The 17,106-nt window shown below is 50.0% G+C and overlaps 1 protein-coding gene and 1 pseudogene across 1 annotated transcript in view; both read left to right on the top strand.

Annotated features, from left to right (window-relative positions):
* CABLES1 (Cdk5 and Abl enzyme substrate 1) overlaps positions 1–17,106 on the top strand; it is a 102,033-nt gene that overhangs the window by 47,238 nt on the left and 37,689 nt on the right. Inside the window, exon 4 of the mRNA XM_023510249.1 lies at positions 12,242–12,319. Coding sequence (XP_023366017.1) covers positions 12,242–12,319 — 78 coding nt within the window. The remainder of the gene's footprint in view (positions 1–12,241; positions 12,320–17,106) is intronic.
* Positions 116–1,450, top strand: LOC111723519 (annotated as a pseudogene).

Below are 17,106 nucleotides of genomic sequence, written 5' to 3'. Positions count from 1 at the left end.
AGTCTTCAGGACTGGATCCTGGGGAATGGAAAGAATTTGGAAATACACATGATCTTTAAGATGCCAGAGAATAGCCCAATTCACCCAAGTCTTTGTCCTCTCCACTTCTGACATCATGTCCTTTACTACTCGTTCCACCACCTTCTCAGTAATTACCGGTCCCTGGGCTCAGTCCAGGCACCCAGCTATAGTGTCCAGCCCGCCAGCAGCACTGCCAGCATGTATGCAGGCTGGGCGCTCGGGCTTCAGATCTCCATGTCCCACTCGCCAGCTTCCGGGGTGGCTAGGAGTCCAGGGGCCAGGCCATGGGGATGGCCGGGGGTCTGGCAGGAATAGGGGGCATCCAGACCAAGAAGGAGACCATGTAAGAACTGAACGACCACCTGGCCTCCTACCTGGACAGAGTGAGGAACCTGGAGACCGATAATCGGAGGCTAGAGAACAAAATCCAGGAACACCTGGAGAAGAAGGGGCCCCAGGTCAGAGACTGGGCGCAGTACTTCAAGACCATCGAGGACCTGAGGGCTCAGATCTCTGCAAATTCTGTGGACAGTGCCTGCATCGTTCTGCAGATTGACAGTGCCCATCTTGCTGCTGATGACTTTAGAGTGTAGTATGAGACATGAAGTATGGCCATGCGCCAATCTGTGGAGAGCGACATCCATGGGCTCTGCAAGGTCATTGATGACACCAATATCGCTCGACTGCAGCTGGAGTCAGAGATAGAGGCTCTCAAGGAGGAGCTCCTCTTCATGAAGAAGAATCACGAGGAGGAAGTAAAAGCCCTACAAGCCCAGGTTGCCAGCTCTGGGTTGACTGTGGAGATAGATGCTCCCAAATCCCAGGACCTGAGCAAGATCATGGCAGACATGCGGGCCCAGTATGATGAGCTGGCTCGGAAGAACCAAGAAGAGCTGGCCAAGACCTGATCCCAGCAGACTGAGGAGAACACCTCAGTGGTCACCTCACAGTTTGCTGAGGTCAGAGCTGCTAAGACAATGTTCACAGAGCTGACCTGTGCAGTCCAGTCCTTGCAGATCGAACTGGACTCCATGAGAAATCAAAAGTCCGGGTTGGAGGACAGCCTAAGGGAGGCGGTGGCCCGCTACACCATGCAGATGGAGCAACTCAGTGGGGTCCTGTTGCATTTGGAGTCAGAGCTGGCACAGACCTGGGCAGAGGGGCAGCGCCAGGCCCAAGAGTATGAGGCCCTGCTGAACCTCAAGGTCAAGCTAGAGGCTGAGCTCGCCACCTACCACCGCCTGCCCGAAGACGGAGAGGACTTGAACCTTAGTGATGCCCTGGACAGCAGCAACTCCATGCAAACCATCCAAAAGATCCCACCTGCAGGATAGTGGACAGCAAAGTGGTGTCTGAGACCAACGACACCAAAGTTCTGAGACACTGAGGCAGTAGAGCAGCATGTCCTTATACCAATAAAGAGTTCAGAGGTCACTGGAAAAAAAAAAGATGCCACAGAATATGAAAGAAATTCTAAGTCTAATGCCAGACAGATGTTGCCTTAAAAAAGTAAAAAAGAGGGACGGCGCCTGTGGCTCAAAGGAGTAGGACACCAGGCCTATATGCCGGAGGTGGTGGGTTCAAACCCAGCCCCAGCCAAAAACTGCAAACAAAAAGAAAGTAAAAAAGAGGCTGAGGTGGTAGAAAAGGGTAAATTCTAATCTTAGACTGGCGAGCTTGGGGCAAGTTACTAGTAAGAGTTTAGAAACAGGTGGTTTGTGTGCTTTTAGAAAGGGTAGAAGTTGCTAGCAGTCAGCATGAGTTCACTAAGGAAAGGTCAGTTGAGAAAAACAAGGCACAGAGGCGTCACCTGCTGAAAATGCCAGGCCCCATTCACCGAGGTTAATCTTAGCAGGGAGAAGGGTCATTCAGGTGGACCGTCGATTACAGTACAGGATGGAGACTTTTTTGGAGTTCCTGTGAAAAATATCTCAGCATTCGGATGGACAGCATGTTCCCGTCTAGGCTAACAGTGTGACGCTGGTGCCGAGAGAGCTGCTTGAGCTTGTCCTGATAGAAGGCTGTTGTCATGTCAAGGTATCGACTGTGCTATGGGGTGAGGGATATGGAAGGGCACTCCAGGGGCAGGCGACGAGGAGTCCTGAGAGCTGAGATGTGAAGGTGAAGGACCCTGCCTGGGCCTTTCCCAGTGGGGATGAATATTTGGGGCGGACAGACCAGCAGGTGCAGAGACACTGAGGCCAGAGTGTATAGGGTGTTTGAGGAAAGGCAGTGAGGTGGAGTGAGAGGAAGGGAGGAGGAGGATAAGGGCAAGAGATTGCCAGCGGCTGTACCCCATGGCATCTGGAATGGGTCGTGACTGTCCTGTGATGACTCTCCCACTGGTGAGTGGGAGCTGCCTCTTGTTAGATGACAGCTGGTCACTGAGCGCTCGCTGTGTGCTGGGAGAAGTGGCTAAGCAGAAGGCTGGATGCATCTCAGTCCTCGGGTACAAGATACCCTCTTGAAAATGACAAACACTGGGAGAACCTCACTGTTGCTGGCCAAGTAAAAATGAATCATCAGAGTGGACCATGGCAAATCCAAGCATGCAGAGGGAAACCAGCGGGTGGCTTTCCTGACATTGGTCTAGTGGCCTCCACGGTCCTGTTAGGAAAGGACCTTTACCCTTGGAACTCCTGGGTCTTGAGATTCAGAAACATCTGAGAGTGACGGGGCGATGGGGGAGGAGCCCTGCTTTCAGGTGGGTGTCCCCTCCCTCAGGCACGTGCCTGTGTGGGCATTAGCGGGCATCCTTTTGAAGTCACGTGGTTTTTGAATGTCCACTTTGTACACAAGTGGTGGCTGCACGTGTCCCAGAAGTGCCACCTCCTGGGTCTGCTTTGGAGTCATCTCCTGGTGAACAGGTAGCAAAATACTCTTGGCAGTGAGTGGACGAAGAACAGAGCTGGAATGTTTTCTCTTTAAAGCGTGATCTCAGGAAAACTTTAAAAAGAAAGTTTTCTGCACCCTTTATTTGCTTTTTAAAGTGAGCTGGAGCCTTTCCTTTTCGTATAACAAAATCTTTGGAGGGGGAAAGGGAGAGGCTAGGTCATAACTAAACTGAGACCTTGTTTGTGATCTCATCAGTTCCAATCTGTCGGCCTAATTTAGTTTGAAAGATGAGTTGGAGGAAGTGGCACATTTCAAAAAAAATAAAACAACTTACCCGCCCTGGACTGGCCTTTTGAAAGAAGAAAAATGTCATTGCTTTTCCTCCCGGAATCAAATCATCAACATGATAGATGTCAAGCATCTATCAAATTGGATGCCAGGCCCTTGCCCAAGTTGGCTTTCCCCTCTCGGAGCATTTGTTTTTAATGAAAAGACTAGAACCCACAGTTACCCCAGTAGCGGGAATCTGGTAGGGAAGCATCTTTGTACCTGTCATCGTTAATGTGTTTAGCAAAACCACATCAGACACAGTGGCTCACACCTGTAGTCCCAGCTACTCAGAAGAGTGAGGCAGGAGGATCACTTGAGCCCAGGAGTTTGAGGCTACAGTAAGCTACGTACACCACCACACTCCAGCAAAGGAAAAGAAAAACTTTAGCAGCAGCCCAGTCTGTCTTGGAGACAGCCTGAGGGACCCTCCTGGACTCCTGGGACCTCGCCCAGCCTCCTGGTTCCAGGCTCTCCTCTCACTGAGATGGCCCCCAGAGCTGCCCACAAGTCTGGCTGACCACTGCTGCTGCTTTACTTTGCTTGTCTGGCACCAAGTGGTGGGAGGGAGGGAGGGAGGAGCTGGGTGCACAGGACGATCACTCAGCGCTGAGAATGCTGGTGCTGGGGCCCAGGTGGGCTCTGGCTCAGCACCACAGCATGGGGTTTTACTACTCGTACCCCTAAGCCGCATGGGGTGAGGCTGGTTTCTGGAGCTGCTTGAGGCTTTGGGGAGAGGTGATCCTCGCTGGTAGGCAGCTGTGCTCAGTGCCTTGCAAGCGGTGTAGACGTTTGCTGAGGAAACGCTCACAGCCTGCAGGGGCTTATGGCTCCTTTCATCACAGCTTGGTTTGCCGGAAGTAAGTGGCAGGGGAAAGGTAGAGGGGTTGGAAACTGTTTCGGACTTGACAGAACCTTCCCTTGGTGGTCCTCCCCTTGGCCTGGGACCCCTGGGGTCCTTCATGCTCCGAGAAGAAAGCCACAGTCACAGCTGGCAGTCAGCTCAGGTTCCAGCCACACCTCAGGGCGCAGCTGCGTGCTGTCCTGGGTGAGTGGGAGGGAGGGCTCCGAGGGCCCTTCATCACTTTCATGACATCACACTCTTATCACCCTGATACAGGCTGTGTCACATCCCTCACCCCAGAATTCCTGTGTTGAAGTCCTAGGCCCCCCCCCCACCTCAGAATGTGGCTTAGGACATAGAGTCGTTACAGATGTAAGTAGTTAAGGTGGGGTTGTACTGGAATAGGGTGGGCACTAACCAGTGTGACTGGTGACCCTATAGCAGGGAGAAAAGGGGACAGAGACCTGCACACAGGGAGAACACCATAGGGAATCATGTCACCACGAGCCCCAGGACTGGAACAGACCCTTCCCTCCCACTATCAGGGAGTGTGGCCCTGCTGACCCCTTCAGCTCGGACTTCTGGCCTTTAGAACTGTGGGATGATACATGTGTATTCAAGCCACTCAGTGGTGCTGACACCCCCTGGCTGTCTCCTCCTGTCTTTGTGAGCTTTGCTGCCTTCTCCACACTGCCTGCCTTCCTCACCACACTGTCCTGATCCTTGGGGACTCGTCCGTGCCCCAGCTGCAGACCCCAGCGATGAGAAGTCTCAGCGACAGCTCCTTTTCCTTTCCCAAACCCCACCCCCCTCACATGGCTCAGGAGGCCTCTCCTCCCTCCCCATGCCACCCTCCAGCTGTGCTGAATTATTTATAGTGTAATAATTGCTCGGCTAAGGGAAAAGGTTAGTAAATGCTGGAAGAAATACCCACAAAGATCACACACAAAGCTTAAACATTGTGTTCTCATTTAAGGTGTATTAGTGATTCTCCGTTCTTGGTGCCAGCCCTTTTCTTTGCATATGGGTCCACAGATCAGAGTCTATCTGTGTCCTTGACTTTGTCACTTATCATTGTCCCCATCCATTGCTAAGATGTCCAAAGTGGACTTCTTGAAAGGGACCCAAGAATCTAAATACAAAATTCTTTGTGATTTTTACAATTTTTTCCTAATCTTTTTCTCATTGATTTTTTATTATTTTTTTGAGACAGGGTCTTGCTCTGTTGTCCAGGCTAGAGTACACTGGCATCATCATGTCTCACAGCAACTCAGACTCCTGGGCTCACGCGATCTTCCTGCCTCAGCCTCCTGAGTAGTTGGGACTACAGGTGCTCACCACCACAGTTGGCTGATTTTTGTATTTTCATAGAGACAGCATCTCACTATATCACTCAGGCTGGTCTCAAACTCCTGGCCTCAAGCGATCCTCCCCACTGGGTCTTTCAAAGTGCTGGGGTTACAGGCATGAGCCACCATGCCCAGCCCCTAACCTTTTATGCTGTCTCGCCTATACCTGTTTCAACTATAGTTTTTTGTTCAGTAATTTGCCTTATTTGAATATTTTTTTAAAGCATCCAGCATTGTTCTTTTAGAAACAGATTTCTCTTTTCCACATTTTCTTTTTTTTTTTTTTTTTTGAGACAGAGCCTCAAGCTTTCCCCCTGGGTAGAGTGCCATGGCATTACAGCTCACAGCAACCTCCAACTCCTGGGCTCAAGCGAGTCTCCTGCCTCTGCCTCCCAAGTAGCTGGGACCACAGGCGCCCGCCACAACGCCCGGCTATTTTTTGGTTGCAGCCGTCATTGTTGTTTGGCGGGTCTGGGCTGGGGATCCGAACCCGCCACCTTAGGTGTGCGTGGCTGGCGCCTTAGCCGGTTGAGCTATAGGCGCCGAGCCTCCACATTTTCTTTGTACACTTTTTAGTGAACAAGCACAAATATAAATAACAAGTACAACTGGTGTAAACAGGCTTGGAACGCACATAACCCGCCCTTAGAGCCCAGCCAGAGGACACACTAGCAGCTGGGGCTTGGCGCATCCCAGGGGTATTGGGGTAAGTGTCTTTTAGAGGGCACTGGGAGTGCCAGCGAGTCAGGCAAGTGGAGGTCCGGGAAGAGTTCTCCTCCCATCCTTCTCCCATGCCGGTTCCTCGGCCAGCCTGTCTTCTCACTGTGGTCTGAGTGCTATTTACCCCTCTGGTCTCAGCGGTCACTTCCTCCAGGGAGCCCCCCTTGCCTCCTCAGGCTAGATGTTCTCCCTGAGTGTCGATCGCACCCAGCACTGTGTTCCTCCTTCCTAGCTCGACACTTTGTGAAGAAGGGAGCTCTTCTCTGTCATTCATCCTCAGGGGGCCCCACCTCCTAGTGCAGCATCCCATGGGTGAATGCTCTGGAAATGTTTGTGAAAAGGAGGGAGGAGGATGGGAAAATCGTCTAACTTGTTTCTCAGAAATCTGCCCCTCCCTGGATCGTGGGACCTGGTACATGTCCTTAGTAAGCAGTGAGGCTTGTCCCGTCATCGTGTGATATGGCAGTCATGGACATGTGGCCGTGGGGGTGGTGGTCATAGTAACAGTCGTGAGGGGACTGAACCTCCACCAGTAATGTGGCCGCTCCCTGGCATGTGTGGGTCACTTGCCATAGCTCTCCAGGCCGTCTTTCTAGATGATTTGTGCCAGCTGTGTTCCTGACACCCCGTGCTGCCCTACTCGTCAGCCTGTTGGTCCGTGTTTCTCTTCATCCTGGACTCCAGTCCCTGTTTCTCACCTCTCGGAATCCCACCCTCCTCCTTGCCCCAGCACCTCCTCAGCCCCCTTATGAGAGAGCCCGCCCCTCTGCCGGGTCCTTTCCCCCTCCCACCATCATACACTGGGACATTGTCTCAGTCCCACTGCAGGCAGAAGGGAACAAACAGATCGCTTTGTGAAGAATGTTCTCTGAACCCCACGGATCCTCTGCTTTGCCCTTACACCCAGATGGGGCTCATCCAGCAGCGAGGGGAGTCGTTCCTAAGGAGGAAAAACATCCCCCCCATGGCTAACGCGTGTTTAAATAGAGCAAACAAGAACATTTTGTCAGTGGTGGCGGTGTTTTCCTTTAGCTCTCATTATGCTATTGCCAGCCCTTCGGAAGAGAGGGAAAGGGGTCAACCCCCCACTTCTCCCAGCTTTTAATACAGCCTTGTGAGAGGAGGAAGGGACGTGTGGGAACAGGGGTTGGAGCCGAGCTGGGAAGAGAAGGGGTTTCCTAGATTTCATAATATTCCTTTGTTTCCTGACGTGAGTCTTCGCAGCTTCACGTTGTCTGAGTGTTGCAGATGCAGCGTGAACATGCAGAGGACCCACAGAGCCAGCGAGGTGGGTTGGGAGGACACAGCTGAGTACCAGGGCTGCCCAGCAAGGTGCCACAAAGTGAGTGGCTAAGACAAGGGACTCTGTCACAGTTATGGAGGCTGGAAGTGCCGGCCAAGTGTTGTCTTCCCTCTGTGTGTGTCCAGCTATCTCCAGGTCTCTCTGTTTTACAGAGACATCAGTCCATGGATTTAAGGCTCACTCTAGTTGAACATGACCTCATCTTATCTTGATTATGTCTATAAAGACTCTGCAGTAGTCCCCCATTATCCAGCATCAACCACAGTCCAAAAACATGAGACGGAAAATTCCTGAAATGAGCAATCTGTAAATGTCAAACTGAGAGCTGTTGTGAGTAGCATGGTGAAATCTCTCACTATTCCTCCGTCCAGCCTGGGCTGTGAATTGGTCCTTGGTCCAGCATATCTACATTGCCTGTGCTACTTGATTATATAGGATAAAACACAGTCTGTCCACTATTATCTGTGGTTTCAGGTATCCCAGGGAGGTGGGGGAGTTGGAACATATCCCTTGTAGATAACGGGAGACGACTGTATTTTCAAATAAGGCCATTTTCACAGGTCCTGGGGGTTAGAGTTTCAACATATCATTTGGAGGACATAATTCAACATATTGCATCATCATTTTTTAAATGTGTTCTCACCTGCTTCCTGGGCATGTAGGGAATGAACTACAGAATTTCTGCATATGGGCCTGGCCCCTAATGCGGGCCCCTGGGCCGTAGATACCCTGGGCTATGTTCAGGCATCACCTTCCTCACCCTCCCTTGTTGCAGATGTGATTTTCTTTGTCTACCTTTTGGAGTTAGTTGCTTGTTTTTGTGTCCATTAGAGAATATTTCTGCTCTACTGGAATAGGGCACGTGGAAGAGATCAGACCTCACAGCCAGCAGATACGCCCCAGGGGTCTGGAAATACAGCAAGAAGCCAGTTTGGGGCAAAATTAGGGAAGACTAAGGGTCCTAGAAGATGTTAGACATTGCAGGCGCTGAGGGCTTGCAGGCAGATTGGATGAGAGTGGTCCGTGGTGCTGTGGGGGGTCCTTGTGCATCTCTGGCTGTTATGAACACTGCAGCATCTCATGAGCAAATTGTGGCTAAGGAAACTGTGGTCTGGTGCTGCAAGACCTTTCACCCCCGAAGCACTTTCCTTCGAGCACAGGAATGAAGCTGCATGCAGGAGGTTAGGCAGTGATCCAGCTACACAGCGCCTAGACACTTTGGGGAAGCCTTGGGAGACAGTGTGTATCGGGAGGCAGCTGTGCCCACGTGGGCCGCAGCCCTGGGGAGCGTTTTCCTTTGCTGCTGCCCCCCCGACTCTGCCACATGTTTGTATGGAAGTTTGACCTTTCATTCTTTAAAGACCCATCTCCCTGGAGTTCATTCTTTTGAAGTCATAATTTTTTGTGTAATGTTTCCTAGTCATCTTGACTTCAATTAAAGTGTTACGTGTCACAGATGGAGAAAATTAGCTGGGCTTTTTGCGTGCTGTTTCAGCACAAAAGAAGGTAGCAGTGATCAGAGGCAAAGACCCGAAAGTGGTCAATTTCCAAAGCCTACCGGAAGTGGGTTTGGTTGTCTCACAGCACCTGATTTGGTTCTTTCACAAATAACGGAGGTGCTCTATGGAGCACACAAATCTGATACTGTTCTCCGGCATCTCCATTATGATAGCTATTTTCTCAGTGCCTGTGAAGAGCAAAGCTGCACATTCATAGGAATCCCCCAGATTCCACACTTCATGGTTGATCCTGTGGGACCTGCTATTAGTATTGTGCTGCCCCAGTAGGAAACTGAGACTACTGGAGCTCCCCAGGTGATGACGCTTGCCTGCTCTGACCCAGGCCTGCAGTCCTTCCAGATTGGAGGTGTTCTTGGAGCTCCATTGGCAAACCTGTGGCAGAGCCTCTGTGCAGGTCTCTTCCTGTCGGTTCCTCCTCTGTCCCTGTAGCAAGTGGGAGTCTTTGAGATCATGGGAACTGGGAAGGGAAGGCACCCAAAGATGTGGTCCTTAATCCCTCTTTCCTCCCTTCCTTGAGACTGGCCAACCAGGGCAGTACCAGCCCTGCTAGAATTGTTGGGAAGAAGTCCATATTCATAGTTGGTAAACCTGACCTATGCAGGGGAGTAACTTGTTTTTCTGATTGAGAGCCATGTTGTCAGCCTCTCCTGGACCTCATGGTGAGGACCACCCAGAGCCAGCAATACAGCCCATGTACTACCAGCCACCTACAGCTGAAATGCTAGAGAGAAGGCTCAGATTGCACTTGCATTTACAGTCTCTCATTTTCTTGTTCTATTAAAGACATCCAAACAAATTTGGTGTCTGGAAAGCGAGGACCCATTAGCACTGGGTAATGAAGAAAATGCGGTCACATTAAGCCAGGGGAGTTTGTTCAACACATTCCTTCCTCGGTGTTGGAGAAGACATGCACACCATGTGACCCGAGGAATGAATGAGTAGTTCCAGGCCTTTTCCCAGGTGGATGGCAGAGAGTGGTGATGGGGGCGTGGAGAAGCTCTGTCCTTCCATCTGGAAAGGAACGCAGAGCCTCCTCGGCTGGAGCAACTCTGATGGCTGTCGTGATTTGTCACCCTCCTGCCCCTCCCAGCACTAGACCTGGTGACCTGCAGGCCAGGCTGGAAGGCCACCTGGGTACAGGCTGATTTCTTGATGTCCACGAAGTCTGTGGGTACCCAGTCCCGCCCCTGGGAGCAGCAGTGGTGGTAAGGAACTCAAGTTCCAATCCCCACTGTGCCCTGCCTGCCGCTGCTCACCTTTAGCCCACCACTCTCTTGGTGTGCCCTATTGGTTAGAGCATTCAGGGCCTGGCAGGTAACCGACGCTTAGTAAGCATTAGCTACTATTACGTCTACTTAGGCAGACTTACACAGGCATTGATTGCAATGTTGGATGCTCTCTTGCTGGGCTCTCCAGAGGACCTGGCTTATGAAACCCTGGCCCTTCAGGGTTTGATGGCCCACTCTGGGCATGACACTTGTGTCCCTGCTTTATAGAGGGTCAGGGTCTATGGTACTAACGAGGAACGTCTCCCTTCAGCCACACGCCTGTGTTGTGTGCATGTGAGGTCCCCCCCCACTGTCCTGCACGACAGCATTCCAGATCTTAACAGGCCTGGAGATTCAGCATGGAGGTCAGAAGAGGCTCTGAATCCAAGAACTAGTCTAACAAAACCGAACCTGAATGCAAGAAGCTGGTCTGCAGGAACAGCAGATGGTGTTTATTCGGTGTCTTGTCTGCCATCACTGTTCGAGGGATCTCCCATGGACTTGTTTACCTTGTGCCGTTCCAGTAGATAGTTGCTCACTTTGTCCCATTTTTCAGAAGAGGAGACTGAGGCTTAGAAGAGTTAGGAAGCTGCCTGAGGACAACCAAAGTGACGACTGGTGTTGGAAGCTGGGTGTGTTGTCACTGTAGATACGCACCACCATGGAGTGACAGACTGCTGCAGCCCTGCCCCCCTCCATGCCAGACAGCCAGGTGCTGCTCTGAGGCCCCGCCTGCATTTCAGGAACATCGAATGGAGGTTTACGGAGGCGCCACCAGGTGCCAAACCCCTGAACTTCTCACTAGAAGAGGAGGGAGACAAAGCATTAGCAGCACCGGCCTCCTGTAAGCATGACCGGAAGTGGAGGCAGCGTCAGAATGAGAACAAGTAACTCAGTGCAGGGGTGGGATGGTGCTCCCTGGAGGGGGCTTCTGAGCTACATTTTGAAGAATAAATAGGAGTTGACTGGGTGCTCCAGGGCAGGACCTAAACAGGCTGAAGAATAGCAGGTAAAGGTCACAGGCATAAAACAGGTTTTTTTTTAAAAAGGTGGGACTGCAGTCCCTTGGTGTGAGTGAGCAGTGAGGCACCAGGGAGATGCTGTGCGTGCCGAGACCAGAGAGCCAGTAAGAGCCAGGGACACAGGCCCAGTTTGCATGCCCAGGATGTAGGCAACTTAATTTCATAATTGCTAAAATAAGACAAATCCCTAGACCTTGATACATTTGCCAGCAGAATTTTCCCTGGTACGATGGTTGATGAGAACGATGACAAAAATAAATAAGCTCCCTGTACAATGCGTATTCACCGGTGCTAAGAAGAGTGTTGTTTTTTAATCTCTCCACTCCTTTCTCTTTTTTTTTTTTAATCAGCAATTCCTTTTGGCAAAAGTTATTCTCAGATGCCAGGATAAGTACTTAAGAGGGTTTTTGATTTTTTTTAATGTTTTTTTAAAGTGGGTTTTGATTGCATAAGAGCATCTTGTAGAACTGTTTCCAGTAGTGACTTTCTAGCAGGAATGGAGGCTAAGACTGATTATGTAATTGTTCCCTTAATCTATTCTCAGAACCTAACATGTTGCCAGCAGATGAAAAACCTAACGATCATAATGGCGTCAGAGTGTCTTTGCTACTCAGAGTTTCTGGCGCTAATGCCCTTGCATTGTTCACTGTAGAATAGAAATCAGCGGCTGAAATGGGACATGACCATTTGCCCAGCCCCAGCCACCCCAGACTCTGCTCCTATCTGCTCTGCCTTGCATGTGCAGCTCCCAGCCAGCTACTCTCCCCAGAGAAAGGCTTCACGTATGCTCGTTAGAGACCCTTGCTGGTGTCTCCCATGTTAATATTTGGATGGGGAGAGGCAGCCTACTTCTGCTGAGCTGAGGTTGCATTTTGCAAAGAGAGCAGAATACCATCTGTCAAAGGAGGTGGCGGGAGTGTGCAGATACTGCTTTGAATTCCATGAATGCTTAATTGCTGTAGATTTTCTTTTTAATTTGAGTCTTTGCATTTAGTTTGTTTGTTGTTTGTTCTTTTTTTTTTTATTTTTTAGAATAGTCCTTATCAGTGGCAGAAGATCCTTCTGTAGTATATTTTCAGTGCTGCCGTATCGCGACAGTACCCAAGTCGGGTATGTATATGCATGCATGCTTGTTGTTCTCTGGGGGCACGGTTCTCACATCTGTGTGCGTCATGTGTGACCCTTTCCGTTTGGAAGAACTTTTGTCTTGCTTTGACTCTGCCAATTCAGTATTTGTAAATTTGAAGGGAAAAAAAGCTGTTTCGCTTTCTTTTCGGCCAGAAAGCTTCCTTGTTTGTATGTCCCTGTTGTATTGCCTGTCTTTTATGAATGTGCATTTTGTGACATTGTCCAGTGTATAAGAATGTTACGGAGCCCACCATGCTCCATGGGGCCATGCCAACTTTTGGAAAGAAGGTAGGTCAGGGCCAGGTGTTGTGGCGGGCGCCTGTAGTCCCAGCTACTTGGGAGGCTGAGGCAGGAGCCTCGCTTGAGCCCAGGAGTTAGAGGTTGCTGTGAGCTGTGATGCCATGGCACTCTACCCAGGGGGATAGCTTGAGGCTCCGTCTCAAAAAAAAAAAAAAAAAAAGAAGGTATGTCAGGAAGGAATCAGACCAAACCCCATGACCATCCCACCTCCTTGCATCATGATCTCAGGCTTGGGGTCAGAAACTTACTGGCAAGCTGGAGCTGGCACCCAGCAAGTGGCAAAGGCAAAGAAGTGGTGCCAGGTTCAGGTGCATGTCACTGGCTGCAGGCCTGAGGACCGTGTCCTTCTCTAGGTCAACAAGCCCCTCCTTTTGCTCTGGAAAAAGTAAGTACTGGGTGCCTATCCTTGCAGAGCTGCCGCCACTCATCACCGTCCCTAAGCCCCGTGCTCATTGGCCATCCTCTGCACCTCAGTTCTCGCCCTCCCTTCACCTCTGCACGCTCCCAGTGACTGTCACCAGGGGGCTGCTGGAGTGAGAGTAGGACAGTTCACTGGGTAGGATGTCAAGAGCATCATGGGATGTTGCCTCTGGTCACTGTGAAAGCCAAAGACCACAGATGTGTAACCAGTGTCCCCGAGAGAGGCAGTGTGGCCCCTGGTGGGGTTCTGTGTGCTCATCTTCCACATCTCCACGTGTTCTGCCCCGGACACTCCTGCTGGCTGTGACCTTCTTTTTCCCTGTAGAGCTGTCAGACTTATAGCCTGTTGGAGTCACCTCACTGTGGTCCTCATCTGTACGCTACACTCTCAACGTGGTGGGGCAGAAAACAGCTCATCTTCACCCATGGAATCCTGAATGTCATTGATTAGACATCTGCTTACAGAGCAGTAATGATCGTACTGTTTATTGAGCACACACTTTGTCCTTTATTATCATCTGCATCCTTACAACAAACTTGCAAACTGGGTGTTCCTAGAAAAAGTCACGGCAAGTCCTATAGCTCAGAGGGGGCTGGTGGCTGCCCTGGAGAGCTGTTATGGGGAGGCTTACTTTACCTGACCAACCTGCTGTGGCCCCGGGTGTGGCTGTGGGGGAAGAGCAGGCTCATTGTCTAGGGAAACTGGCTCGTACCAGCCCCTAGAGCTGATGTGTGACCCCAAGAAGCCAGTTCACTCATCTTATTGCAAGTCATGGCCCCTGGACCCAGAATATTTGAGTGTGACTAGCCAGTGCACATACAGGCACCTGTATTCTCAGTAGAAAGCTCTGGGCCAACAAACAGGTCCTCTCTGGGACTGGGAGTGGATGGCACTGGTGCCAGTCTCATTTCTTTGGGCTTCCCTGGCTGACATTCTGATTGGCACGTTCTTTCTTCAGCTACATCCTGTGTGTTTATCAAGTGCTAGCTCTGGGACCAGGTACCCAGAACAAAGACAGAAGGATGCACAGGGTTTCTGTCCTCCTAATTTACAGCTTAGCAGGGGAGACACATTGAAATTACATGATTAATTACAACTTTTAATAAATGCTAAAGACATCCATCCAGTCAGGTGACTGCTGAGTCTTCCTGGCCAAGGACTCAGTCTGTTTCCTAAAGAGAGTTTGACTTCTCCACATTTTTTTTGTTTTTTGAGACAGAGTTTCACTGTGTCACCCTTGGTAGAGTGCTGGGGTGGGGGGGGTGGGCTGTCACAGCTCACAGCAACCTCAAACTCCTGGGCCTAAGCAATTCTCTTACCTCAGCCTCCCAAGTAGCTAGGACTACAGGTGCCCGCCACAGTGCCCAGCTGTTTTTTGGTTGTAGTTGTCGTTGTTTAGCAGGTCCAGGTTGGATTCGAACCTGCAAGCTTTGGTGCACGTGGCTGGCGCCCTTCTCACTGAGCTACGGGTACCAAGCTGGCTTCTCCACATTTTTATCTTTGAAGTGTCCCTGTTAGTTTCATTCTCAAAAGACGATCTTACTCCCGAGTTCTAGGGTCCCCTCACTGTGGCACCCAAGTGCTTATTCCTGTTTTGTCAGATAAGATCACTGATCCTCAGGACTTAAAGTCTTAGACATCAACTTTGGGCCAGAATGGGAATTTGACACCACTTTGTTCAGATGTAAGTTTCTCCATGACCCACCCTAGTACATGGGCCAGACAAGTGCCCTGTGTATAGAGTCCTTGCTGTGAAATGGAGCTTTACTCATGTCTGCTTCCCAGGAGTAAGTGGGCCTGAGGTTCCTGGCATGGCAGAGACTAGGTACAGTCAGCTGAGCAAGGGCACATATTTCTGAGAGCAAGAGAGGAGGGAGTCAGCATGAAGAACCCTGGAGAGATAGAGTTTTTTCACTGGGCCAAATCACCTTCTGTGGGCTTCCATTTGTACCTTTATAGAATGCGGAAGGCCAGTTACTACCCCACATCATTAATTTGAAGATGATGGCATTTTCTGTACAGCCAACAGGAATGCATCTTCTCTTAAATTACCCAGGTAGAAATCCCCCGAACTTTCTCCACTGGACATCCTTGTGGACATGCATGGCCGGCCACACTTATAAACACCTCAGGAAATGCTGGCTAGAATAGCCTTAGGAAAAGGTTTGTCTGTGCCTTTTCCCACTACCGGGGCCCCTCCTGGCCGCCAGCAGATCTGGCTCTTCCACCTGTTGGCCCAGGATGGAGAAGCAAAATGAGCATGTGGGATGCCAGGACGTCACCTTTGAGATCCCAGACAAGAGCAGATTCAAAGCCACCACTGTCCGAGTTTTGTAGATGAGGAACCCAAGGTGCAGAAAAGGTTCGTTTTCTATAACAAAAACCATGATTTGATCGTTTGTCATGCCTAACAGAAAAGAACATGCCTGTTTGCACAGCACGTTCTACTTAAGTCCTCACATAAGAAACTGTGAGCACAATTCAAAATATTGTGATCCAGCAGCAAGATTAAGAAGCATTCTACTTTTTTTTAATGAGCAAGTATCCTATTCATAAAACCCCATTTATTATAATTATAAGGGTTTTTTTTAACTAATTATTGGGAAACTGTGCAAATAAAAATATTCTAGTAAAATTTTACTAGTAAATATAATTTATACCTATAAACATTTTAAACTTCTTCAGATTTTTTAACTAATGCCTTTCCTAACCTTTTTTAGGTTTTTTAACTAATGCCTTTCCACTGTGGAAAATTTCTTTTATGCTAAAGGTCTTTCTGTGACTAGAATATAAGCCACAGAATGTCAGCCATGGAAAAGCCTCCAGAGATCCTGTGATTTGACCTTCCTGCCTGGCATCTGAGGCATAGGGGATGCAGCTTGCCCCAGTCCCTGTCCCCAGCAGCATTAGAACCCAGAATCCTGGCCCCCTCAGCCTGCTAATGCTGTGGTTCCCTATTCCCAGGTCTCTGTTGGATTTGTGCAGGTGGACCAGGCCAGACGTGCCTTATTATTCCAGAACAAAACCCCTGCCCTGCCCCCAGTGAAGGGGTTAATGTACAGTTCCAACTTTATAAGAAAGTAAGCTCACAAGTTCATCTGCTGGGTACTTGAACTTCCCTCACATGGAAAGCATCTATCAGAGGGACCTGATCTTTCTGATTTGTTTTCTGGCTTCTACCCACATCTTGCCCTACCTCCTGCCTCCTGCCTCCTGCCTTGGCCCCTAAATTTTGTTCTTGGTTTTAACTTGAACACTGATCTTGGTTCCTAACATCAGTTGACTGAAACAGATAGACCAGTCAGAGAGGTTTCACTGTCCAGTCATTCGTGTGTATATTAGGCCATTTGTTCTGTCCCCAGTGGATGCCAGATCCTGCTAGGGGAGCAGGGGTGCCATGGAAGACAGCTAGGCACTGTGGGGAGGCACTGGAGAACACTTGGACTGCCCGTGAATCCTGGTCAGCACCCAGCTTTGTAGTAAATCTGAAGTCTTAATTAAAAGCAACAGTTGCTGTTTGCAGCGTCCCTTCGCCCCTACCCCTCCGAGTACCTCGCCATCCTGGCACACTGCTAGTGGAGACACTTAGGTGCAACCCCTGTACAGCAGAATACATTCGCTCCAAGTCTTTTGGGCACCTACTGTGCCAGGCATTGTCCAAGGCAGTGGGGATACAACAAAGGAAAAGAAAATGTCTCTTTTCCTCCTGGAGCCCCCTTTGTGGATCCTGTTTCTCAGTAGGAGACAGACGTAAGCGAGTAAAGGAACTAACCCTGAAAATGGGAAGCAGTTAAGTGAGTCCTACGCAGTGTGCAGTGAATTCAGACAGGGACTGGGGATGGCCCCCGGAGAAGGTGGTTCTGCAGCTGGACTTGAAAGGGTGAGGCCTGAGAGACTTGGAGAAGGACACGTCTTCCTCAGTGTTGACTTCTCAGAATGACAGATGGTCCAGCTCTTTGTGAACTCATGGGCAGGACCTTCCTTGTTGAGAGATTTGGTAAAGCACTGTTCAGGCGGGGTCCCTTTTCTTTCTTTTTTTTTTTTTTTT

This window comes from Otolemur garnettii, unplaced genomic scaffold, assembly GCF_000181295.1.
Source record: "Otolemur garnettii isolate 467f Iridium unplaced genomic scaffold, OtoGar3 scaffold00012, whole genome shotgun sequence".
Classification (NCBI taxonomy): domain Eukaryota; kingdom Metazoa; phylum Chordata; class Mammalia; order Primates; family Galagidae; genus Otolemur; species Otolemur garnettii.
This window is presented reverse-complemented; position numbering and strand designations above follow the sequence as displayed.